This window comes from Toxotes jaculatrix, chromosome 19 (assembly GCF_017976425.1).
Source record: "Toxotes jaculatrix isolate fToxJac2 chromosome 19, fToxJac2.pri, whole genome shotgun sequence".
Taxonomy (NCBI): Eukaryota; Metazoa; Chordata; class Actinopteri; family Toxotidae; genus Toxotes; species Toxotes jaculatrix.
In genome coordinates, this window is record NC_054412.1 from 12,299,020 (window position 1) to 12,325,243 (window position 26,224).

The 26,224-nt window shown below is 39.9% G+C and overlaps 2 protein-coding genes across 4 annotated transcripts; one reads left to right on the forward strand and one right to left on the reverse strand.

Annotated features, from left to right (window-relative positions):
* Positions 1 to 771: 771 nt before the first annotated feature.
* ylpm1 (YLP motif containing 1) lies at positions 772 to 23,241 on the forward strand. 3 transcript variants are annotated; one of them, XM_041063891.1, is made up of 22 exons: positions 772 to 1,610; positions 2,922 to 3,134; positions 4,494 to 4,682; positions 4,938 to 5,425; positions 5,756 to 8,218; positions 8,360 to 8,483; positions 8,578 to 8,722; positions 8,815 to 8,904; positions 8,988 to 9,168; positions 9,283 to 9,306; positions 9,419 to 9,609; positions 9,771 to 9,925; positions 10,021 to 10,083; positions 10,209 to 10,328; positions 10,455 to 10,631; positions 10,724 to 10,807; positions 10,904 to 10,987; positions 11,077 to 11,151; positions 16,489 to 16,540; positions 17,032 to 17,159; positions 17,353 to 17,539; positions 18,161 to 18,470. In XM_041063891.1, the coding sequence occupies exons 1-21, from the start codon at positions 1,050 to 1,052 to the stop codon at positions 17,497 to 17,499; spliced, it is 5,754 nt and encodes a 1,917-aa protein (XP_040919825.1). In that variant the 5' UTR covers positions 772 to 1,049; the 3' UTR covers positions 17,500 to 17,539; positions 18,161 to 18,470. The 3 variants fall into 3 exon arrangements, with proteins under 3 accessions (XP_040919825.1, XP_040919826.1, XP_040919827.1); XM_041063892.1 differs by lacking the exon at positions 9,283 to 9,306; XM_041063893.1 differs by lacking the exons at positions 16,489 to 16,540; positions 17,032 to 17,159; positions 17,353 to 17,539; positions 18,161 to 18,470 and adding an exon at positions 22,896 to 23,241.
* On the reverse strand, positions 20,324 to 25,536 carry LOC121199325 (prospero homeobox protein 1-like). The gene is made up of 4 exons (XM_041063894.1): positions 24,142 to 25,536; positions 23,562 to 23,663; positions 22,828 to 23,022; positions 20,324 to 20,491 (listed from the first exon to the last, which is right to left on the reverse strand). The coding sequence occupies exons 1-4, from the start codon at positions 25,534 to 25,536 to the stop codon at positions 20,324 to 20,326; spliced, it is 1,860 nt and encodes a 619-aa protein (XP_040919828.1).
* Positions 25,537 to 26,224: the final 688 nt, after the last annotated feature.

Below are 26,224 nucleotides of genomic sequence, written 5' to 3' on the forward strand. Positions count from 1 at the left end.
TTCAGGGTTTTTTGATGTATTATTTCACATAGAATTTACTGTAATCATATAGTTACCTACTATTATTGTTATGGTATATTACTTCAATATGCAACCTGACAAATTTGCTCAAATTTAGATGGAATTAACTTTAAATATTAAATAACTTATTATTGTTGTCGTTGTGGTTGTAATTAGTATCTTAGTATTTTTTATTATTGCTATCATTGTTACAGTCAGTGGTTCCGTGTTGAGTCGTTGTTGGGTCCTTGTACAAATGTCTTTGTAAATGTCTCCCTCTTGTGGTGATATCACAGATCCACGGTGAGCTGTTGGGCTTCCTGTTCTGTATTTGCTGTGGGCAGGCATGAACACATGTAGTCCCTTTGAACACGGTTTGACAGAAATGCCTTTTTACTTTATTTAATGCCCCTTTTGGGTGTTGTGTTCTCACATAATAATAATAATAATAATAATAATAATAATAATAATAATAATAATAATAATAATAATAATAAAATTGATAGCACAAGAACAGTGAGTTAAATAGTGTTCTCAAAAATGTGTGCACTCTGTTTTTATGTAATTTCGGAGAGTTAATCACATATGTAAAGCCTTTAGGAAAAATAGTAAACGTGCATTCAATTAAAAACTATTATGAATAAACAGTTGTATCATAAGATTTCTTTTCATATTTCATAATATAAATGACCCTTTATGAACGGTCCATCGCACGGGCGGACGTGGTCACCTGACGCTGTGCGACGTGTTTCCGTCATCAGTGACGGGCATCAGCCGTGTACCGACACTGTGGTGTGTGTGAACGTTTTTATAGCATAATTTAAACAGGACTAAACGAGCAGCCCTCTGTCTTTAACGAATGATCGTTTCTAACTACAGGGGTGGTGTTTTGAATATGTACCTAATGCGGTTTGGCCTAGTCGGGAAATGAAAATGCAGCTATCGATTTTATAAGGAGGTAGGTCAACGTTAGCTGTTAGCTTTGTTAGCCACTCAGGCTTGGCTGTATGTAAGCACAAAGGCCGTGCGCTGCGCCTCGCTTCCTAACAATGTACCCCTCTTGGGGAAATTATGGTGCACCGCAGTCGCAAAACTATGGAGGGTCTGGGCCTCGTAAGCAAGTCGGTGCCGGTCACCCTGGCCCGGCTGCCGGGTTCGGTGGATTCGAGGCCTCGTCCAGCGGCTCGCTCTTCTCCAGCCTACAGGAGCAGCACCTCCAACAGATGCAGCAGCTAAAAATGCTCCACCAGAAACAGCTCCAGTCTGTGTTACATCACGGTAACAGTGCCGGTGCGTACGGTGGTGGGTATTCGGGATCGGCGTGGCATCCCGAGGGCTCAGGACATTCAGACAGCGGTGCTGGAGCTCAGTCCTACTATAAACAAGACGAGACTGCGGCTCCGCCGACGAGAGGGCCCCCTGTTCCCAAGCAGGGTCACCAGCAGCCTCCACCTCCTCCACAATCGCATCCCACCGAGCCCCAGCCTTGTCCTCCCCCTCCAGAGTCTCCGTCATCAAAGCCACTAGAGAACAACGGTCCTCCCAAAGCCAAAGAGGCCAACAAGAAGGATTCATCAACGACAGAAGACGACAAAACCTTACCTTTGCAGGTAATGTCTCGCATCAGTTTGTTTTGATATGTTGTCAATGTGATCATATTGATCAGTGTTTCCACGTTCTGTGCTCTGCCTGCAAACACAACTTACATTCGAAGAAACCCCGAGCAAACGTTTATATTGGTGCTACTTGTAGTGACAGCCATTCTGGACATTGTGTTGCTTGTTGGCACTGATCTGTCATGTTACCATGTTTCTGCTGCTAAATCAGACAGAAGAAAAGTAGCTGTCTGATGAGGTCAATCTGACAGAAATGTTAATTTATTATTGTAGAAAATATTCAGCAGTGTGGATATTTTTTTTCCTAAATCAGAGGATTCAGTTTTTATTTCCAGAGTCCCCTCATGTTATTCTGAACTGCAGTGATGGGAAAAGAATAAAAGCGTCAATACTGTCAGAAATTATGTTGGGATTAAAGAATCTGTGTGAAGCTGGACTCATGGAAAACCTTAAACAGCTCAACTGATTAATAAAAACATCTTTTTTTGTTCCTGTCACAACAATTACTTTTTTGTTTTTTGCAGTGATTGGTAGCTGGGTTGGTAGATCAGTAGCTGGGTTGTTGACAAGTTTTGATCTGATCATCTGCGGTTAACCTGCTCTGGAACAGGTTAGGTGTGCAGCACAAGTTATCTGAGCGATGTACCAAAGAAATGAAACACTTCTGTAACCTGGTGACACTAGGTTAGTTTAATTCAGTATGAAATGACTTAGTTCTGACTTTGTTTTTTTTTTTCCAAGTGTTGTCCCCTCTGACTGAAGACTACCAGTAAATAAGACTTCAAAATTATAGAGCAAGTAATAATAAGTGAAAGTGCTTGATGTGGTCTTTGTTTGGTTAAAAAAAATTGTGTATATTCGTGTCCTCCACAACACACATTTAGAGCTGTGAAGAAGAAACAAGGCAGTCCAATCTAAAAGCTGGGATGTCACACGTATTTACAGCCTGAAGTTGTGTAACCGGTGATTGTCAGATTTTCATTGTAACCGAAATTTAGATATTGAGTCTTTGTTGTTACAGTGTAATACATTTCAGCTTGTTAACACATTTTTACTATTTTGGTATATAATTACTGACATTGGACATTAACACATAAATAATAAGCTACCTACAGTGTGAAAGTGAGAACAGATATGTTTCAGCATGTGATCTGTGTCAGAGTTTGTCACAGCCACATGTCACATGTCTGTGTTTTCCTACTAACCAAACCTCTGGAAGTTATTGCATACAAATAAAGGAAGTGAAAAGGACAAGGTTTCTCAAGTGCTTGGTCTGACTCTTGTCTTTGCAATTGTTTCATCCAGGAACAACAGCAACTTTGGTACAAACAACATCTTCAGAATCTACAGAAGTTGAAACAAGAGAAAGCTAAACAGAATCACAAAGAGGGTGAGGGTCCTGTGCCTCCGGGCCCATCAAATCCTCCTCCTCCATCAGAATCACCGAAAAGCACACCTCCTCCACCCCCACCAAAAGATGAGCCCCCAGTACCACCTCCACCCCCTGAGGAAACAAGGGTAAGCATTCCAAACATGTTAGAGAGCTGTTTATGTAAGAAGTCTGTTCTTTAAGCTGTAAATACATCAAGAGGGAACTACGACAAATTTGATCAGTTGCCTCAAGTGACGTCAGTTAAGTCAGTGTCATTTGGAGCTGAAGACCACAAGTTGGGAAAATCCGGGGGGATGGAATTAGAAAGACGTGAGGCTACCAGACCTGTGTAGTCCACTCCTCATCTCTGTTTTTGAAGCCAACAGCTTAAGTATACGTTTGCTGCTACTAGCACAACACACCTGAATCTCCAGTCAAACTGTTGATGGTTGAGTTGCATTGGGGGTAATGTAGGTGTCAGATTTTGACAAGGGAAATATTCTGCATTGGGCTATGATTGTTGCAGTGAGCGACTGAAATTTAATTTTAAAATATTCTCACCTCACAACAAGAAAATTAAAGCAATGCTATAACGTATAGTGTATAATTAATATCTGTGGTAATTGCTCTGTTTCTGCATATTCCATAACCTGAATGATGCTGCAGGTAATTCTGTAAAACTATAAATTAGAATAAATGGATGTACCTCTAGCGGCACTGATTCATTAGTGAACAGTTACAAAAAGCACCTGATCTGTATCTGTGCTCTTGTACCAATAAGATGGCCACGACTGGGAAAATTGCTTCATATTAGGTTAGCACTTACAGTAACCTAACCTAAATGTATTTTGGGCAGTAAAACAGATGATACGGTCTTAATGATTATGTTGCTGTTTATTGCCTTTTTAAATTCATTGTATTGCCTTTTGTGCCTCATATTCGACAGCCTTTAAGAACATGCCAAATTCAGTTCTGAACTGATTCTACTCGATTATCATTAGATCTAAACGTTTTTTATATCATTTGCATGAATTTTCAGAGTGTAAATGTAGGAAAACCACCTACATTTACAGACACAGTAAGTTTCACCACCCAGTCTCCAATCACCATTGTGTCCACGGATAGTTCAATCCCAGTTCTTGTGATATCTGCCAGGTCATGAATGTGTGAAATTCACAAAACTCAAGCACATTCGTCCTTCTTTCCCCTTCTAATGGCAATTATATATAGATATACCATCAGTAAGCAGCAACTTTCTGTTCTTTCTTGTGGGATACTTCGTGCTACAAAAACAATTTTGAGCAGTGCAGAGAGTGTTGAGTGATAGGATGGTCAAATCTAAGCTGCAGATTGATTGATTGTGTAATATGCTGTTAGTAGTGCTTCACCTCCATCTCAAAAATGTGTCATCCCTTTCATCACAAACTACCCTCAGTTATGTCAAAAATATTTTGTGGGTTACAGAGTCATGCTTTGCTTCAGTCTTGCCTTGTTTCTGTTTAAAGTCCGAAGTCGCACAAGACTCAGCGGAGACAGCCCGCCTCCAGCAGTTACAGGCTGCAGCAGCACAGTGGCAGCAGGTGCAACAGCAGAGAGCAGGCTTACAATACCAGGCTCTCATGCAGCAGCATGAAAAGCTTCAGCAGATCCTAGAACAATACCAGCAGCTGATTCAGCAACCTGCAGACCTTCAGGTAGGTAAATTTCTATGACAGCTACTAGCTGGCCAGTTATTTTCCCTGGTATGGAGATCACCTGTACAGAAAATGAAAGGTGAAAAGAAAGCATAATATCATAAGAATAATATAACATAACAACTGGGATCTTCAACCCGAGCAGTCTGTAGAAGGCGCATAGCTTTTCATTTTTACGTGTAATGTCTCAGAGGTTTCTTTGTTCTATTTGTACCTTTTATGATTTATGATTATCCTTAATGTCCTTTGTTGCAGTCAATGTCTGCTGAAATGCAGTTGAGGCATTATGAAATGCAGAAGCAGAAGTTCACCCCTTTATTTCAAGACTGGGATCGCTCATTTGGCTTGTGGAATGAGCAATTCCAGACCTATCCCCACAAAGACCAACTGCAAGAATATGAGCGCCAATGGAAGCAGTGGCAGGAGCAGATGAATGCTACCAATGCCCACCTTCAAGAACGGGTGGCCAGTCTGACTGCCATGGTGCCTTACAACTCAGGCCAGTATAATAGTGGGATGATGGGACAATATGGCCAGTACCCTGGACAAGATCTGCAAATGCAGCATACTCCAGTTACTGGTGTTCCCAGATCTCAAGGTCCACGGCCCCCTGGGTTTGGGCCACGTCAAGAATCACCTGCTGGACCCCCAGTGAGAGGAGCTGGCCCTGCTGGCATAGGAGTCAGACCCCCTGTTCCCCCCACAATTCAGCCAGCAAACTTCAACAGTGTTCGGGGTCCACGGTCAGTAGGAATTGTATTGTATCACCGTAACTACCATTTTTTAAATTAAAAATTGAAACTCACCTTATTCATTTGAACTAATTCAAACACAATCTGTATATTGTATTGTCCCCTTACCTCACGCCACCCAGTATTATAAAAATGTTTCATAAAATCAGTTGAGACTGTTCAGTTGGCTTATGAAATTATAGTACTTATAGTACCTCATGTTCACAATGAATATATATTGCTTTATGTTTGATTGTTTTTATTTTTTTAGGATGTCGCTGTTTATCTCTAAAAGAATGCTTTTCTTAATAACAGTGATTTCTGTCTTCTTACTTGTCATAGAGGAAACAACCCTAGATTTGACCAGCCACAGCAGCGCTTTGAGGGTCCCCCTCGATTTGACCAACCACGACACCGTTTTGATGGTCCTCCCAGATTTGACCAACCACAGCAACGCTTTGAAAACCCCCCTCGATTTGACCAACCAAGGCAACGCTTTGATGGCCCCCCTAGATTTGACCAGCCTCGATTTGGGCAGCAGCCTAGGTTTGAACAGCCCCCAAGGCACCCTGGACCTCCGCCTCGTTTTGAACGCCCCCCTGTGCCCCAGCAAAAGCAGCAGCAAGTTCCCCAAACTAAGGCAGAAACGGACACTAAACAACCCTCCAGTATGGATTCCAAGACTACGCAGCTACGATCTGAAAAAGAAAAAAGTGATTTGGGACCCGATGATAAGGTCAATACTGAAGACCTGACAGATGACAACTTGCTTGGAAATGAGGGTTTTTTTGTCCAAAGTGACCCCATTCCTCAGACTTTGCAGACAGACACAAAGCCTGAGGAATCAGACTCCAATAAGGCTTCTGACACTAGTGAAAATCCCAAATCTGTTAACAGCAAGCCTTCAGTACCTGCTGCTTCTACTGTGCCATCAAAAAATACTGCAGCTGAAAAACCCCTCAAACCAGAGGGACCACTGACAAACAACAAACCCCCAATGGCTCCAAAGCCCCCAGGAATCCAACAGGAGCCACAGGCTTCTGGCCAAATGCAGTCAAGACCAGAGCCTCCAAGGCCTCCCCCTGGTAGGGGACGAGGCCAGCCCCCAGTACCTGTTCAAGTGCATGGGCGAGGTCGTGGACAGAGGGGCCATGGAGATTTCAGGGGCCCGAACACTGTCCCGCATGGGGAGGAGATGAGAGAAGTGTCCTATGACTACATGCCACCTGAAGAGGACTTGGCGATGCCAGAAGACCAGCAAGACTATCACTGGCAGGATCCTTCATACAAGGAGTTTGGTGGTGAGGAATCTGAGGTGCCCCATGAAGAAATGTGGATGCCAGAGGAACATCACTTCCCAACAGAGGAAGAGTATTATGAAGAGCCGAGAGGAGGAATCCCCATGGGGAGAGGAGGGCGCTCAATGATGAGAGGAGGGCCTGGCATGGGAAGAGGAGGCCCACCTATGGGTAGAGGTGGTCCTCCAATGGGTAGAGGAGGTCCGCCTATGGGTAGAGGTGGACCACCTATGGGTAGAGGAGGTCCACCTATGGGTAGGGGTGGACCACCTATGGGTAGAGGAGGTCCACCTATGGGTAGAGGGGGTCCCCCCATGGGAAGAGGAGGACCACCTATGGGAAGAGGAGAGCCAATGGACAGGCACTGGGAAGAAGCTCAATCAGCAGACTACTCAGAGGAAGGTGACCCTTACTGGGGAGAAAGGAGACCCCCAATGAGAGGAATGAGACCCCCCTTTCCTCCTGGCCGGGGCCGTCCCCCACGTGGTCATCCTGCTTTCTTGCATCAAGGACGAGGACGTCCCCCTCACCCACCACACGGGCCAATAGATCGTGACCCATTAGGCCATGGAATGGGCACTGACAATACTGAAACTGATCCATCACGGCACCCAATGTACCATGGACAAGACCCTCACAGCCATCCGATGCATCCTGATGTAGGAAGAGGCAGGCGTCGTGTACCACCACCGCCCCATGAAATGATGGATCCTATGGAGGAGCCATTGTACGATGAAGGAATGGAGAGAGGAATAGGGTGGCAGCCTCCACATGCTAGAGGTCGCCCTCTACCTCCACACGAGATAATAGATAGGGGAGGAATGAGGAGGAGACCTATGGGTCGAGGAATGGCAAGAGGTATGTGGCGGCCAGGTCCAACACATGAGGAATATGAAGAGGGATATAATGAGGGTTACATGGAGGATTATAGTCATGGGGAAGATGGGTATCGCTGGCAACAACCACATGACCATCCTCCTGATGACTATCAACATGAGGCCAAGTACTATGAGTCTGAATGGGACAGAGAGCGTGCTCCTCCAGAGAGAGATTATCCCCCCCGCATGCCTCCACCAGAGCCCTACAGGGATGGCCATTGGCTAGAGGAAAGAGAAAGGGGTCACCCTTATCCATATGAGGAGCACGACAGGGGAAGAGGAGAACTTAGAATTCGCGAATACAGGGAAGAGCTACCGTACCGGCAGGAAGAGCCAGCATACCCGCCACCACCCCCTTCAGAATGGGACAGACCTTCAAGACTTCCTCCACCACCAGAGAGAGGGTATCCTCCTGACTATGAAGATCACAGACCTCGCTATGAGGACCGCAGGGAGGAACCTCCTTTAGATATACTTCCACCTCCACTCCCGGCTGCATCTATGACAAACTTACCAGAGAGCACAGTGGAGTCTGTACCACAAGGAACAAGTGGAGGAAATGTACTTGCTCTCTCCCAACGTCAGCATGAGATCATCTTGAAAGCTGCTCAAGAGCTTAAACTTATAAGGTAATTTCTAGACAGTTATCGTTGATTAATATATGCAACTTTGATTGGCCTGCCTTTAAACACTGAAGCAGAAGACTTCTTTTTTTAGTTTTACCTTATGGTCAGATGGATTTTTTAACTTCTGTTATTTTGGGTTTACAGAGAAATGCAGGAGGGGAAAGCCACTGGTGCTGAACCTCAGCCTCCACCCCCTGAAATCTTACCTGAGCTTCCTGCTGGTCTTCTTGGGTTGGAGATCCCACCAGATGTCAGGAATGTTTTGAAGGTTAATAACAATTTCTAACACTTAACTATCTTAACCTCACTTTAAAGTGGTGCATTGTTGCAAGAATTCAAAAAATCACATCTGCCATCCACAGGGTATGACTGCAGCAGCACAGACAACTTCAACCGAACCTGTGCCTTGGGATACAAAGCCTGCTGCCACAGATTACCAGCCAGTCCTCCCTGCTGCACCCCCAGCTCCAGTGATTCCAAAGACTGTGGATTATGGGCACGGGCATGGTATGAGCAGCAAAGATGAACACGTCTTTATTTTAACAGATGAAACAGGTTACATTTGTTGATATTGTTGTTCATACAAACTCTCATTTCAGAGCCTGGTACCACTGTTGAACGGATCTCTTATGGTGAGAGGATTGTGCTGAGGCCTGACCCGGTGCCATCGGACAGGGGTTATGAAAAAGGTGAGTTTCAATACGGTAAAGCCTATATATATAAATATTTTCTAAACATTCCTTATTGATGAACTATTTAATTTTCCTCCTAGAACCTCTTGGTCCCAGAGATCCTTACAGCAGAGACCCATACTATGAAAGGCGATCAGACCCTTACATGGACCGCCGGGAGTACAGCAGAGAGAGGGAGTTATTCAGAGAAAAGCCTCCACCTGAATATGAAAGAGAAAGATTTGAGAGGGAGCGCTTCCTCCCAAGAGAAAGAGATGACAGGTAACATGTTTCCTCAGTAGCTCTGAAACTCACTTTTTTCCCCAAACTATGGACAAATGTGCTGCTTCCGTACATATGTAATATTCTTTTCTGTTTGTCTGTTTTTGATTCAAGCACACAGTCCATGGTTGAAGAAAGGTACAATATCACATTGTGCTATACATTGTGATTAGTCATCAATGTGTGACAGTTTGAAACACAAAAAATCTGTTGAGGAAATTAAAGCTAATAACTCTGCTCTTCTATGCAGATCTCCACTTGCACCTCCTCTACGCTCAGGATACAGAGAGAGGGACCGGGATCTCCGAGAGTGTGACCGAAGTGGCAGTCGTGATCGAGATGAACACTATGGAAGGCCTGGCTACGACAGACCTCCATATGAGCGCGCTGGACTTGATCGCAGTGTGCCTGAGCGTTACAGCCACAGCTCCTCACCTTATGGTATGTTTAATCCTGCATCTCCTAACAGAGGCGTATTCACATACCACAGCTGCATTTGGTAGAATTTCATTGAAACCTTTTACACTACCAGTAAAGTATATTTATAATCGAAAAATAATGCAATTTAGAGAAAAACTTGAACTGCAAATAATATCATACAGTAGACAGAAGAAGTTTTCCAGAGGACCGGGGGCCTCCCACTGTACCACCTCTGCCACCTCCACCTCAGCCACCCCCACGAGTCGAGAAGAAGCCAGAAATCAAGAATATTGACGACATCCTCAAACCTCCTGGCAGATTATCTCGGCCGGAAAGGGTACTAAAATCTGCTGCAGTGTCTCTTAATGTAGCTATGTCACATTGTTAGTTTATGTAATCCTGATTTCTCATTCAAGATGTTTACTTTAACAGATTGTCATCATAATGAGAGGGCTTCCAGGAAGTGGAAAAAGCCATGTTGCAAAGCTTGTACGGGTGAGTGGAGTTATACCAGTAAACATGTCCTTTCAGACCATTTTTTGACCTAACAAATAGTCTTTTGTAGTAAAGCAAATAGAAATATAAAAACCTACCTTTTCAATCTTGTTGTTAATATTAAGGACAAGGAAGTCGACTGCGGTGGTGCCCCTCCCAGAGTTCTTGTTTTGGACGACTATTTTATGACGGAGGTTGAGAAAGTTGAGAAAGACCCAGACACGGGCAGGAGGGTCAAAACCAAGGTGAGTCTGACATACAACAATAACAAAGTGGAGCAAAGATGAATGAAAAATCAAATAAAAATGAGTTGCACTACAGTTCCTGTTGTAAATATTATGAACAGTGTAACACAAAAATCTGTTTTGCAGGTTCTTGAGTATGAGTACGAGCCAGAGATGGAGGATACCTACCGCAGCAGCATGCTGAAAACATTTAAGAAAACTCTGGATGACGGCTTTTTCCCCTTCATCATTTTAGACACTATTAATGACAAAGTTAAACATTTTGATCAGTTTTGGAGCGCAGCAAAAACTAAAGGCTTTGAGGTGAGTTGTGTTCATGAATGAGTCAGAAAAAGATGTTTTTCCAGTCTGCCCTGAGCTAAAGAAAATCTTTTTTATTTTTTTGAAATTTCAAGGTCTATCTGGCTGAAATCACTGCGGACACTCAGACTTGTGCAAAGAGAAATGTCCATGGGCGCACACTTAAGGATATAATGAAGGTCCGTAAGATCAGTCAGCTCTCGATACATTTATGAATGTCCAATAAAGCTCATATATGTAGCAAACACCTCTTAATTGAACGTTTTTGTACACAGATGTCCAACAACTGGGAGCCTTCACCACGTCACATGGTACGCTTAGATGTCCGGTCCCTGCTTCAGGATGCTGCTATAGAGGAGGTGAGGTCTTCAAGACTTGACTGATGTCCAAATGCTATTGTTGTCTATCATTAATTTGAGCTAAACTAACGTGCTTGTCTTATTATTAGGTTGAAATGGAAGACTTCAATCCCGATGACGAGCCGGAGGAACCCAAGAGAGAGGAGGAAGAAGAGGGTGATCTGGTAGGACATGAAAAGCTTAAATTTCTAGTTCACATAGTTGTCAGAATCATTTCCACTTATTCGTATTTCCATCTATCACGTTTTATACAGTAATATTAGTCATTAGTTTATTAATCATGGTATTATTTTGTGTTACACCAATGAAATTGGAAAGTCAGGTTGATTTGTTATAATTTATTTGATCTATTTAGTTGTATGTTAATAGTAGTAGCAGTAATGATCAGGTTTACAAAGGAAAGCAGATTAGAAGAGAAAAAATAGAAAGGAGATAGATGGAGAGTCAAAATACTGGAATGAATCAGTCCAAAAATAAAATTACAAAAACAGCCCATTAACTAAACGAACAGTTGTAAGGGTCCATGTTCAGCTTTGTGTGTTTGAGCATTTGCTCAGATTTCATTAGATAATTACATTTAAAATACATTGTGTCTACACATTAAGGATCTTGGTATACAAACACAAACAAAATGCTTTTAAAAGTTTTAATTGTGTCAAACGTTCTTATGCTTAATCAGCTGCTCCTTAATCTTTTTCTATGAAATCATAACAAAGAATTTGATTTCAGAAGGACTAAATGAATGACATTTATTCGTCTGCCAAATATATTTCACAACCATGAGGTAAATTTAGCCTTAGATGTGAAAGTCAGTGTTTACGGTAACGTTTGTCATCAGACATGGGAGTGTTGTGAGGCTAATATTTATCCAGCTCTTAAGATGTTTTTCAACCATTCCAGTAAAAAATAAACTACAGAAAAGTAAAAAATGTTACCAATCTATCCTGTTGTTCATAAAATCAGAGTGTTTCATTGTGAAAGTTTCAAAACGTAAATGTATGCTATGGTACAACCTTCAAGGGGATTGTCCCCAAATGGAGGATACAAAACTTGTGACCAAACTGGACTGCTTTGCAAAATGTCATGAATTTGTGATCATTTTAGTAAAAAGAAAGAAAGAAGGAAGGGGAAAACAAAGCAAAAACCAGGCCACCGGCCTTGTGCACATAGTTGCCTAATAATCAACCACATAACAAACAGTCTACTTAATCTACTACCTTAAACTCAGACCTTTTACTAATTGAATTTTAACATTTTATGCATCAACAGTGTCTTAAACAGATGTCTTAAAGAGACAAAACATGTTCTTAAATTTTCTACTTTCTCACTGGCTTTTCTGTGCCGAGGATTTTGAGGAAGTCACTGGTGTTGTTTAATGTTCTTTAAATGTGCACATTAAATACATGAATAGTGGGAATGGATTTCCCACATGACAGTACTGCTTACCTACACGACAGTTACAGGTGGCAATGATTCATCAAAGAACATCAACACTTGAACTGCAAAAAAAGTGTCCCGTCTAAAATGTCAATAATACCTTTTTAACCATTATTAATCTTTAGTCCAGAATGAAAACTAAATATTTCTAAAGATTATTTATACATCTTTCAAAAACTGCTTTTTAAGATCACTATTTACTTGCAGTGAGCTGCAAGTACAAAAAACATTTTTCAGTCTGTTCTTTAAACCATAAGAACCTTAAAAAAAATCTTAATCTTGTACATGCTTCTGCTCTTTATAGTTCACATCAGTGTTCATCTCCTTAAGGCTCTAGCAGCTGTGCCTCATGGCACCATACATCTGTTAATATGGTACAGCATGAGTATTATAAATGAAAATGCTGAAGCAAAATGAGACATTTCTTTCTAGACCATAACTGCCTCAAAACCACATACGTGAGCTCTGCAGTAACTGCAGTTTTGTCCTCTGTGTTCATTTTGCAATATGCCTTACTTTAAAAAACGTGCCCACTTTCTTTAAACATGACTATATTTCAAAAGTTTGGAGTGTGTGTGTAAACAAAATTGGCAGAAAATTCATTGTGAATTTTAAGAGATTCTTTAATTTGTGGTTCCCGTAACTGTCTGAACTCCAGGTCTAAAGCTGCTTCTTTGTGGCTCTGTTGTTAAATCACATGTTGTGAGACTTTGAAGTCTACCAGTTTTAATTGCTGAAGCCATTATAGTTTCTACTCTCCAGATACTTTTATAATAATACCTCCAAAAACTTAAAGAGGGTTTTTAATACCGGGGGTGGGGGGATCTTATTGTCTGTTATCAAGAGTCAAGAGAAAGTCGACACCTGATCTGTAAACTTGTATTGAAAATGTTACACTGGCTCAGACACTGCTATTGCTCAAAACTGTCAATTTACATTTGGACGTGTATTTAGAACTAAACACAGATTAATTAAGGAAATTAAATAATAAAACTTGCCACATAGTGGTAATGTACTATGTTAGATTATATAAAAAAAATTTACTTCTTCTTTTGTTGTAAATATTTCATGACATCTTAGATAAACTGTTGTGGATGAAATCGAGAAACATTTACAACAAAAGAAAGGTACAGATGTCTGACATAGGAATCACTTTTATAATTAATCTTACATCAAAATGTCAGATGTAATCTTAGCCTCAGCCTGTGTAATGATGGATGTGGTGGACACATTTTCAGGTACATTAAAAGAAAAAAGAAGATCACTCTTAAAATATACTAACTATAAATAGTCTTCAGTTTTACTTCTACCTCCAGAATATGAAACACTTCATCTAATTGTCTGTGAACTTGTTGATCCAGGGTATCCAAACATGGTACATGTTTGGTATCCACAGGACAAAACAACACTACAGAGTGAATTTTTGACAAAGAATTCTGTTACTCCTCCTTTATGTGAAAGGACACTACTGAGTTTAAGCCACCAAATGCTGGCTAAATATAAGATTTACATATATATACATATATGTTACTTCAGAAAATGTGTTTAGTTGAGTATTAATCAGGTGAGATTATTGTATTGCAAACATAATTTTTAAAATAAGAAAAAGTAAAGGAATAGTGGTGCTACACCATCCTGCTCTGCTGTGGCACCATTATTCCTCCCTAAGTATAATGTTAATACACAGTATGTTTTAACTATTTTCATTTACCACACGCAGAAATACAGTGAGATGTGGTTGGATGGTGTCTGTTGCACACTGCATTGATGTAGTGTTGCACAGCAGCGTATTGTGAAGTGCTTTACTGCACAGAGTGTGGACAGAGTATGCAGCAGCTGCTGCTTGGCGGCATGAGCAGGGTGTCCTTTCTAAATGTAGTCAAACTTTTTTTATTTTGAGTATTTTTCAGTCGTGAGAAAGTGTGTCTTCTGTGTATTATTATGGTGAAAAATCTGAGCAGACCATGGCTGTTGTGTTGCTGTTTAATCATCAAGCTTTGTTTTGTATGTTGAACTCTGAAATCCACAGCACCTGAACTCGGATTAAACTCCCAGATGCTGCTGGGAGTTGAATTTGCCTCACTCTATCTCTTAGCATTCATGTTTTGTTTTTGTTATTCATCCCATGTGAGCATAATTGCATCCAGCAGAGCAGTACTGGTATATTCAGCATAGTTTTACCCACTTTGAACAGTTACACAAAAAATTACAGTATGCACATTTTAAATATACCAAATAAAAGTCTCAGCTTGCTTAAAGCTTATGCCACCCATACAAGTGTTTCCACTTACTATACCTGACTAGACCTTTTGTCAGGACCGAGTGGGCGTGTACAGACTGTGCTTGAATAATATCTCTGCGACTCACATATCTCCCCAGCAAAGCTTCGCCCATCTTCAACCTTAGCTGAGGTATAACCAGGAACAGTAACTGAAAACATCTGTGTGGGCGTACAGAGCTTTAAAGTTCAGCACAAAAATGAAAGCTAAAAGAATATATATATTTTGACCAATGTGGATTACATCCTAAAAACCACAGCACAATAACCAATAAAAGTTAGAAAAATAATTATAAATAAATGCATAAATATAAATTTGCTTTAACATACATATCTCTCTGTGAAATTAAACTTGAAAGCCAAATTTCATTATACTCATTAGACACTTAATACTCCGTGGTCCTTTCCCTCTGGAAACTTTAGCTTAATTTATTTAACTACTTGTCATTTCCCTGGATTTTTCAGTTTTTAAAAGCAGGTTAAAACTTCATTCAGAGCTGCTGTCAGAGCAACAACACCTCATGTTTACATCATACCAGTGCTGATTTTCTCAGAGAGGCTGGAGGAGGCTAATGTTGTTACAGTGAAACAGAACGTCTGAGGCATTTGAGGAATCACTAACATCTCTTGTTGTTTGTGTTTTCACCACAAGCAGAGTTTTGAGGAAAAACATCATGTATACAGAGACAAAAGCTGTCCCCAAAAAAGCATCCAAACAGTTTTTAACAGATAAATTGGTCTTAATGTGTGTAAATGTGGTTTTTGACCTATGAAACCAACAAACGTTAAATCATAACATGACAGAGATGGGCTACAGATGCAACTTTAATCAGCTTTACTCATTTGGTTTTATGCTTTCTTGTAGAGGCCCTGTGCTCAGTCATGTTACTTGGAGTTTTCATTTCATAGTAAAGGCTGACATTGAATAAATTGTCTGTTTCCTTAGACAAACACCAGCTCAGCTGGAATAAAAAGGTTCCTGTCCCTTTAATTGCCAGTCGCTCACATCTCCTCTCACGATTTGACCAGTTATCTGAGAAAACCTCCAAGATTAACAAACTATTCTGCACTTGCTTGAAAATATCAGAAGTCCCTAAAATGCTGGTCTAAAGGGTAAATTAATAAACCTACCAAAAGAATGAAATAGCGTGTCTTTACGTGGAACTGGCCAGTGCTGATAGTGAACTGTCAGCAATTTGCATCAGAGCTCAACTTGACGGCCGCGGACTGGTTAGGAAAAGTGATGCTATGTCACAAAACCACCTGCTGTGTCTTTTGTCCATAAATGTTGTTCATATGTGTAAATGTTTCAGCAGCTGTACTGCAGACTCTGACTCAGGGGCATCATTCGCTCACACAGACAAATTATATGACTGGAGATTGAACTGAACTAGTTTTGCTTTTTAACCACCTGACTTGAGTGCAGATATTGGTTTGCTTGACATTTTTTTGTTTAAGGCGATAACTCAGGGCACAGGGTTCGTGTTCAACAGAGCACAGCTGTTGACCATTCTTACTTTCCTTTTGCGTGTGGCTAAGAACAAAGGCTTAGTCTGAACACATTAGTTTCTTTCAGCTGTTAAGATGAAAACGTTTGTATGCCAGTGTTACATTAAATATCTTAACTAGATAATTTCTCATGCAGACTCATCCTTCAGTTGTCTGTCTTTTTTACCTCTGATAAACCAGTCTCCTCTCTTTTCAGCCAACCCCCTTTTCCCCACTTTCTCTCTCCTCCCCTTTTCCCTGACGTTTAACCATTGCAGTGTTTCCTTATATAATATAGGGCTACATTCCAAAAAGCAAATGGGAGATGGACACGTCTGAGGCAAAACTCGGTGGGTATTTCCATTTGTTAGTCTATGACTCATTTACCTCTCTAATATAGAGGTAGAGTGCATTTCAAGCCTGATGATACTGGTTTGGTTTATGATGTTTTATCTAACTATGTATATGGACTATGTATATTATGTGTGACATGACAATGCCCATCAGTGAATCACAGACTTTAAACCACAGAACAACCTAAGCTGCTCATGTTGTGGTTCTAGATTTAAGGATGCTTCATATTTAACACATTTAAAAGTTATTTTTTTTAAAAACAATATGCATGTACATGCAAACATGGTCATGATTTCTATTTATGTGCTGGTACTTGGGGAGTTGACAGATGTTATCGTATGTGACTATAATTATGAAGGAGAAACTGTTAAAAGATGCTAATTGACTGAATTTGTTTTTTCATGGATTATTGGATGTTAAGATGATGAGGTAAAGGTGTTTATAGGAGGGCAGAGGTGACCTGAACAGTTATCTTCCATTCATACAGACAAGTTGGATGGCCTGGGGAGCAGTGGGAAGAGGAAACGTGAAGGTGAACACACGGCAGGCCTGGAGGACTACCTTCAGCTGCCAGACGATTATGCCACACGCATGTCTGAACCAGGAAAGAAACGGGTAATTTGACACACTGCGCTACAAAGATGTAGCTTTGGGGTTGTTAAAAAGTGTTTTTGTTTGTGAGGCAACACAAATCTTTTTTAAGTGTAAAAATCGACGTACTCCAGGGTTGTTTTCGGTTTGGAAGAACCCCATTTTGTGTAAGGCTAAGAGTTAACACCACTTCCTGGTTGCTGTCCTTTCTGTTAAGGTTCGATGGGCTGATCTTGAAGAGCAGAAGGACGCAGATCGAAAGCGCGCTATCGGCTTTGTGGTGGGTCAAACAGACTGGGAGAGAATAACGGACGAGAGTGGTCAGCTGGCACAAAGAGCTCTCAACCGTACCAAGTATTTCTAAGAAGATAATCTTATCCTCCTTTTTTTCCCTTCGTTGAAAGGTAGGTTTGTTACTCTTCCGTAAAATGTTGGGATCGCTGTAATGTTACTGATGGCTGTGAAAAGTTAGAAGAATAATCCTATCCATGTCAAGAAGATAAAAGTGGGGATTAGTATCCCCGTTCTGCAATTTAAAACATTTTCATAGTAATGCACTTTTATTAATGACTTGATCAGGACATGTTTGAGGCCTTTTCTCATTACATGTCCTCTATTGAAATTATTATATTCAGTAGTTTCTTTGAAACAAGTGAAGTTGTAAGTTCAGATCCATATGTTTTGAAAGAAAAAAATACACCATTGTTCAGCGAGCCATTTCCTCAGAAGATTGTCTTTTGAGAGACTAAAATGATGCAAATCATTTCAAAGTAACTTCTAAGTTTGAATGAGAGCCTACATTTTTAGTGATTTACACTTGAATGACTTCTATAATGATACAGATACAGTTGTGATTGTCCTTTATACTGTATAAAGTTATGATTAATAGAATCTGTATATACTTGAATTTACAAGACTGAAATTTATGGCGAAAAACATCTTTAATTATCATGTAAACTTAATTGTATTGATGCCTCTCACAAATCTCTCTTGTCAAATTATTAATGATTTCTTTTTCTCTGCAGGCGTCCAGAACATGAAAATACTGAAGCTGACTCATCAAGGTGATAATCACCAATAGATATCAGATTCCTAGTTGTTCATTGATAAGGATACAGTATATATTTTTTCTCCCTTATTTTTAAAAGACACTGCTTCTTCACAAATTAATTTGTAGTTTATGATTCTGTGCTACTTCTGGTCATGTATCTTGGATTCAGTCATGTTCGTTGCTGTTTTATACTCTTCATGCTTTATGTACTGTACACATGTAGCACTGTTTCTTGGTCCGTGCATACTTGACAAAAGACAATAAAAGTTTCACAAATTCACCTAGTTGGGGAGTCTTACTGGAGGCTGTCATCTGCATTTCATCAACAAGGAGATCGAGAAGTGTCTGCTCGTTTGACAGCGGAGGCAGAATGTGATAGATATTACTTCACTTACATTGCCCTTGTTTTTATAGGACGGCTGTCAATAGGTTTATCACTGTAAATAGTTCAGTTAGGAGAAAGAAAGAACAAATGGCAACGTGACATTTGTCATGTGGGGTGTTTTTATGTACGTGTAAAAGGTCCAGTCACATTTACGTTGGCTTGGACATTTCACATGATGGTTTCTTACAAAGCAAACTTCAGTGTGAAACTTCAGATCTCTCTGGATTGTTTCCAAGTCCTTCAATGGTGGTGTTTTCACAATTTTCTCCCTTGTCTTAATTTTTTATTTTTAAAATAATTTTCAGTTTAAAGTAAAATAGTGAGACGTAATTGCAATAGACATGACACCAATGTTCCAAAGAATTTTAAGTGTGTGCTGGTTGCTTTATTTTCTTTGGCTTAGCCTGTTACTAGAGTGGGTTTCTGAGTGTCAGAGTGTAAAATAAGTGCGTGATTGCAGAACCACGTCTCTCTTGTTTATAACTTGCAAGTATAATAGTAAATTATATTAGAAAATGTAAAAGGTGTCAAAAGTAGCAAATATTTCATGGTAAACCACATGGAAGTAGAAGAACACTGGGGATCAAGTGCTTAAAGCTTGGTTTCTTCAGTGACAACTCAATCTGGCTTTTCATTACAAGAATAGTATTTTCAATTTTACGACCAAATGTCTCCTTTTAATTCCATTTTTAAATCTTGGCTTTGTCTGAACACACTTTTTCATTCAAAGATAAAATATAAAAATGTTTCCTGTATAATTTTCAGCTAATAATATGCAGATTATTACTATATTTGATCGTTGATGGGTATTGTCATATTCTATTAACGCAAGTAAGAAAGTAGAATGCACCTGAGGTGCTTTTGTTTTTGTTTACAGGCGTATCAAAACAGATGTGTCTCACTTTTCAGTTAAACTTTTAGTCAAGCTAAAAACAACACATCTGCTCATAGATGTATTGGATTGGTTTGCGATATAAGCAGGGGTATTCAATTTTTAAAAAACACATTTAACATCTACAAACTTTGCACTGGAGAACCAGAGAGAATCCAGAATTTCCGCACATCAGAAATTTTCATTTGGAGTATCACGACTGAAGACAAAGCAAGGATCGCCTATGAGTGAAAACACACTGCTGCTGATGAAGACTATTTGAGTTGCTAGTGGACAGTGAGCTATGATTTGGAAAGTGGGTGAATGGATCCATATGGTAAGTATGGAAGAGAGAAATAAACACTTACATGCTAACAGATTGTAACGGGTGAGTGAGATATTAGATATACTGTACTGATTCAGTCATTCATGTAATTTCCATTTTATATACCATGTACATGCATACAGAATGGCAATAATATTGTGCTTAACATTAAACATTTTTTTCCTTATGTGGTGTGGACCTTATTTTGTTCTTATTAAAGACAAATGCATCTGAAAAATCATAAATGTGTTCTCTGTTGCACTGTGTGATAAAACTTTCACAAATGTACCAAATATGTATTGTTGCTATATAATATGGTTGATATAGCACAATACATATTATGTCAAACAGCCTCACGATGCAAAGATAACAGATGGTCTGCCATGTACGGAGACTGGAGGTGTACAGGCATGAACTTCACTTACCATATAACCTGTCTGATTTACAGCATGGAGTTCTATTCATTAAAAACCAAACAGTTCGCTCATCACGGCGTGAGTTATGTCCACGTTGTGACAGTAACCTCTCGGACCAATGGTGTCTTCTGGTTGGCTTCTTATCCAGAGGGATGACTTTTGAATTCAGCTGGTACATCACTGTCCAGTTTACAGATCACTTTGTAGATTGCTTTCTTCCAGGATGGGTCGCGATCTTTGCCCATGGAAATGGCAATGTAAAATTCTCTCAGCGTAATCTCAGCAACCTCAAGGAATCTGTCAGGGACCTGTGAATCCACCAGGAGAAGATTTAAAAAAAATAAATGCTCAGCTGGAATCACTGCACCACCAACCTTGTATACTTACAGAAAAAAATCTGGTGAGGTCAAATAAAATGGCCTTCAATTATTTTTAATGTTATTTAATAACATGCAGTTCCTAAAAATATTCCTGCCTGGAATATAATATATTTTCCCTGAAAACCTACAGCGCAACAGAACATGATTTTCAAAAACATAAGTAACGATCACTATTTAGTCAAACATCACTTCTTAATAGCCACCAGCCTGGTATTGATATTCATCAGTTTGTTTTCAGTGACCTTGTGATCTGTTTGCTCACCATCCATTTGGTCAAAAGATTTACTTTGTTATATTCAGGCTCCCCAGAGGATGAACCCTTTCTATTTTGGATATTATACGTGCTCAAGCCAAAATATCATGTGCATATTCTAAGCTTGTGCATAGAATATATGAAAATCTAAAGGGGGAATTGCCTGCAGTTTGCTATAGGCTCTCTAACTGCAGGACAAGCCCTCATTTTGGTGGGTTCATAAATATAACATCATATAGATTTGTTTTCTGGTTTTTCGAGCTGCTGAAATTATGAATTTGAAAGCAAATTTTTCTGTTGATTTTTTTTTTTTTTTTTTTTCATTTCAGCTGCTTTAATCACATGTTAACAGTTTATCTATGTTAACACATAAATAAAAATGTGGAGTCTAGATGCTCACCAGATCTTTTTTTTTTTTTTTTTTTTATCAGGTGACCATTTCCTCAGTACACCAGTGTGTAACCCATGAGATAGGGTTGCCTTGGTGGCTATGTAATGAGTATTTACCCTTTATGGGCTTTATGTGGGCATGTTGCTGCTTTTGTTTCCAGTACAGCCGTGGCTAAACATAATGGGAAAAGTGTAAATACAAAAATGTCCGTGTGTCACGCATTAAAAAAAACAGACCTCAGCTCCTTATGTCAAATGACAGCTGCATGGATTTTTTTTCAGACCATTTACTATTTAAGTTGTACGAGGGGAAAGTGGTTTGAGACAATGAGGGCAGCTTGTGTTTTCATTCCGCCTTACGTTTGTTTGATTTCAGCTCCTGTTCCCGTATAAACACACCCAACATCACTGTGTTCATAACTGTAATCTGTCTGACTTGAAACCAAACAGGGATATAGGCAGTGCAGTGATGCCTGTCACTAAACACACAAAAAGAATATCGAAACAGACATGACACTGGTGGTGATTATGCAAAAAAAAAAATCTCAACCCCTTACTTTGACATACAGCATTTCACTTTGTCCTATTCTCTCTCTGCCCTTTATTACTGCTGCTCTGCTGTTTTTGCCTCTGCTCTCTTGAAGCAGAGAAAAAGGTTCAATGTCTCTGTCACTCATCAGGAAACAAAAACCATACCAGTGGCATTTTAGCTAACTTTGTTTTTCTCTGTTTCTTTTGAGTTTTTTTTTTTATTTGTAGATCTTTTTATGGAATCTATAATTTTCATGCTGAGCAAAAACATAATTAACCCAAACGACTTTTACAAGGCGTCTGCAGGTCTTTGAAAGTCTTAAAAAACACTGAATTCAGTTTCCTCCAAACCAAAAAAAAGTCATTAGAAGGTATTAGGAAGATGTGTCTTAATTTTAAAATATAGTTTAAAAGTCTAAATAATTTTCTTTTGTTAGTGTTAGTTATAAAATGTTTTAATCTACTTGCAGGCTGTCTTTTCACAGGCAAATTTGTCCATCCATTTTCTGACGCTTATTCGTGTCCAGTTAACACATAATTGGTGAATTGTATCATTATCCATTACAGGGGAAAATTGTTATATAATACTAAATAATCTGCTGCCTTGTCATCCCTGCTGGTTTTCCATTATAGTTGCATACTTTGCCAGCCAGTGTGATCAAGGTTTTAAAAAGTCTTAAATTAAGCTGCTGAACCTTGAAGAATCTGTTTACCCTGCAGACAGTTAAAGCACAGTTAAAAAAAAATGGTGTGATGACTAAAAAAGCTCAGTGTGAGGTTTGTCCTCAATATTGTGCTACTGGGTGAAAACTTAGGCATCCTAATCCTAAGCATGTCACCTCCAATCTCTCTAATAATTTAATTATCTATTTAATGAAACCGAACACAATTTATCTTGTAAATCCTCCTCTTCCAATTACAAATGAGGAGCTACAGATGCAGTGAAGCTGACAGATTAGAAACTGAGTGATGTTTCAGGATCCCTGCTCGTCACAAAAATGACTGCAGCTCTTCTTCAGGAAGATGATATCAACACATTCTACATTTGGCGCAATAATAATAATAACAATAAGTTTTGAATGTGCCTCACCTGGAAGTCGTTGGCTTTGTTGTAGTGCATGTTAAGAGCTCTGAAAAGTTCTGATTCTCTCTCCACAGTCAGACCCCTCACGTCGGCCACTCCTTCTATGAGGGCATGGCGGGCAAACTTTTCCATCTGGATGTAGTAAAACTCCCTGAAGTTACTGAACCACTTGATGAGCTGAGAGGTGATGCAGCGTGTGAACTGAGGACGAAACAGAAAACAGGTAAGTGAGGTGATGAAATATGGAGATTAATAAAATCACATTACTGTTTTATCACTTCATGCATTTTAACTGCTTAGTATTTAGGTGGGAGAAGCCCCTAAACAAAGATGTTGTGCTTTCACTTCTACGCATTTTGTGAGAAATTCAGTAGTGCTGTAATGTTAAGTAATGTTATTAATTGTTTGATTATAATGCAAATAAAATACAAAAATGATGAACTTGTCTCTTGATTGTTTATTCTATAGTGACAGATGAATTCTGAAAAGATAAAACTGGTAAGAAACTGCTCTCACATTAAAAGCCCTTGAAATTTTCAGACTGTTTTTTTGAGTTTGAGATTTTTTTTTCCCAGAAATGGCAAGAAATATCATGCCTGCTAAAATTCAAAATAAAGCAGCTTTCCCAAGATCATGATGAATTCTATACAGCTGTACTTTTACAGTACAATTAAGTCATGTTGAAATGACACCATTAAATGTGTAAAAGAATTGTACCGGCGCTCAAAGTATTTTCTCACCTGCACATCATGGAAACACATCTTCAGTACCAGTGAGCTTGGGTAGCGAGTGTAGAAGAACATAAGCTTTGCTTTCTTCAGATGGTTTGTGGTCAGACCCTCCTAAAATGCACCAGTGTTAAGGATGAAACACATGACACACATGTCCTGCACACAACGAAACAGCCTGACTTTTCTGCGTTAATGAGCCTGCAAACGTTTTCTCTCCAAGAAATCATTACACCTCAGGACAGATGGAGAGATTGGAATTTTCTTCAAAGTTTAGAAGATCAAAGGGAGCATTTATTGGACTCTGTAAGGTGCAAAGTTGCTGTCTTCTTTAAAAAGAGGTCAAATTGGAGTTGATGAACAGGCTCATTTTATAGCACACACCTGGGGTGATGACAAGGTTTGTGACACAGAGTTGGTTGTTATTTGAACCTCAAATAGGCAGAAGATAAATTATTACTTGTATCTAAAGGCAGCTGCTTCAGAAGCTCCAATAAAGCCAGAAATATCAGACACTTTCTGTCAGAGAGCATAATAGCATAATAAAGACAAATATTAGACTACAATAATATTAGAAAATTGTAAAGGATACATTCAGCATGTACAGGTTGTTCTTCACCAGGCTATCAGACTCAATCTTGACATGAGGAAGGCACAGGCTTTCTAAAAGCACTGGATCCACTGACACAGTATGAGCCTGTGGGCTTCTCACAGATCTGGAGTTGACCTTCGATCTCATTTTGACCGAATTCCAATGTGTGTCCAACAAGTCGAACTTTGCTTGGCCAACTTCAGAGCATCCGTCTTGCAAGCATCTAAGGGCATGTTGATGGGCAGCGTTATGACTCCTCTCTGACGGCTGACTGTCATGCAGAGCGGAGTCATGACTGAAAGGGACCGGAGGTTTTGGACGATGGTGAGCTCTCGATCTGGGCTGGAGCATAAACTTGTCCAGTCGAGGCTTTTGTACAACCAGAGACAGAGCTTCGGTTTGAACATCTGGGGCTTGCACCTCTGCATTACCGTAACATGAAAGTCTTAATTTTTTATCTTTACACACAGATGACTGAAGAGGCGTATCCGTCTCTGCACTCCCATCGTCGTCTGGTGATGTCTGTAGAAGCGGCATGCTTTTCAAAACAGAGTCAACACTCCTGCTGACAGCTCTGGACAGTTCATATTTTAAAACATCTGCCATTAGCTTTATTCTCTCAGGTTTGGATTGGAAGTAGTTCATCAGCTTCAGTTTCTTCCAGCCTTGATATTTTCTACTTGAGCTGCTCTCAAACTCAGTGTATGTATCTGTAAATGCGTCTCTTGGAGATGTATCAGGAGAATCATTCCAGGTGGGGTATTTCTCCTGCTTACTACTGTCTGTAGTTTCAGTTACTTCATCCACATGGTTGAACTTTGTTCTGAGCTGTCGGAGATGCTGCTGCTTACTCTCAAGCTGCTTTCTTGTTGTCTGACTTTGACCTGTGCTGCCAGATCCACTTCTTTCCACTGGTTCCTGGTGTAAAGACAGTTCTTGCATCCTTTCATTTTCCTGCATGCAGTCTGTCTCCTCGTGCTGATTTGTTGTCACATCTGTGCAGAGTATACCAGGAGAGCTGGTCATGCCTTTGATGATATTTTCTACCCTGGCACGCTTTGCTTGATGACCACTGCTTAGGTTCCAGTCATGATGACCACATGAGCTGGATGCGGGAGATGGGTGCCTTCTTGTGGTGCTGTCGCTGGGTGGAATCAGTTCAAGCTGGCTAGAACAGATCAAACTGGAACCAGCTTCTCCGCTGCTGTAATAGTCGCTCTCCGGTATCAGTTTTATGTTCTCGCTGTCTTCGTGAAAAGTCACAGAAACACCTGATACATCTGAACTTGACGGCACGGGGACAGGTTCAAAAGAGGAGAGATGCTCTGCAGTGCAACCGTCAAGGCAAATGTTGCTAGAGGAATACATGCCTTTGCTCCAAACACTTGGGTTCATGCCTCCTGGGTTTAAAAAAAAAAAAGACAGCAGTGGAAATAAAACATTATCATTAATTACATAATGTGGGTGTTGTGAGAAATTACACTGCCTCCTGGAATTCTTACAAATATAAATGAAAACCTTTTTTGTACAAGAATCTGAACTACTTTTCAATTAAGTATATAAATTAAAAATAAAATAATACTTTGCTTTTTTTCTGTTTATTAAAAGTGTGTTCAAGTGAACTGATTATGTTCAAAGCTAGTAAAGACAGCTTTTTCAAAGTAACTTAAGTTGGGTTTTTTTTTTTGGTTTAGCTATGTTGGGTTAATATATTGAAGAAACTGATAACCTACCTGTTGCTTGTCGCAAAAAGGACCACAAGGGGCTGCAGGTCTGGAACTTGCAGGAGGAGAAATGATTATTTGTACTGGTCCAGCTGAGAACCTCTTCAGAAATCAGGAGGTGTGGTCAAATATGCCAACCTATCCCATCCCTACCTGCCACATAATAGCATTAACTATATTGTTTGGATCAAGCAGCCCAATGTTAATGCTTAAATCAAATTGCACCTATTTTCTTATATCTTTTTTTCGGAATACTGCGCTTGTACCGGTTGTGAAATTTATTTGAAATTATTTTAAAAGTATAGATTATTACCCTGTCAAAGGGAATGGTACAGTCCTGTTGTCGTTAAATAACTTTT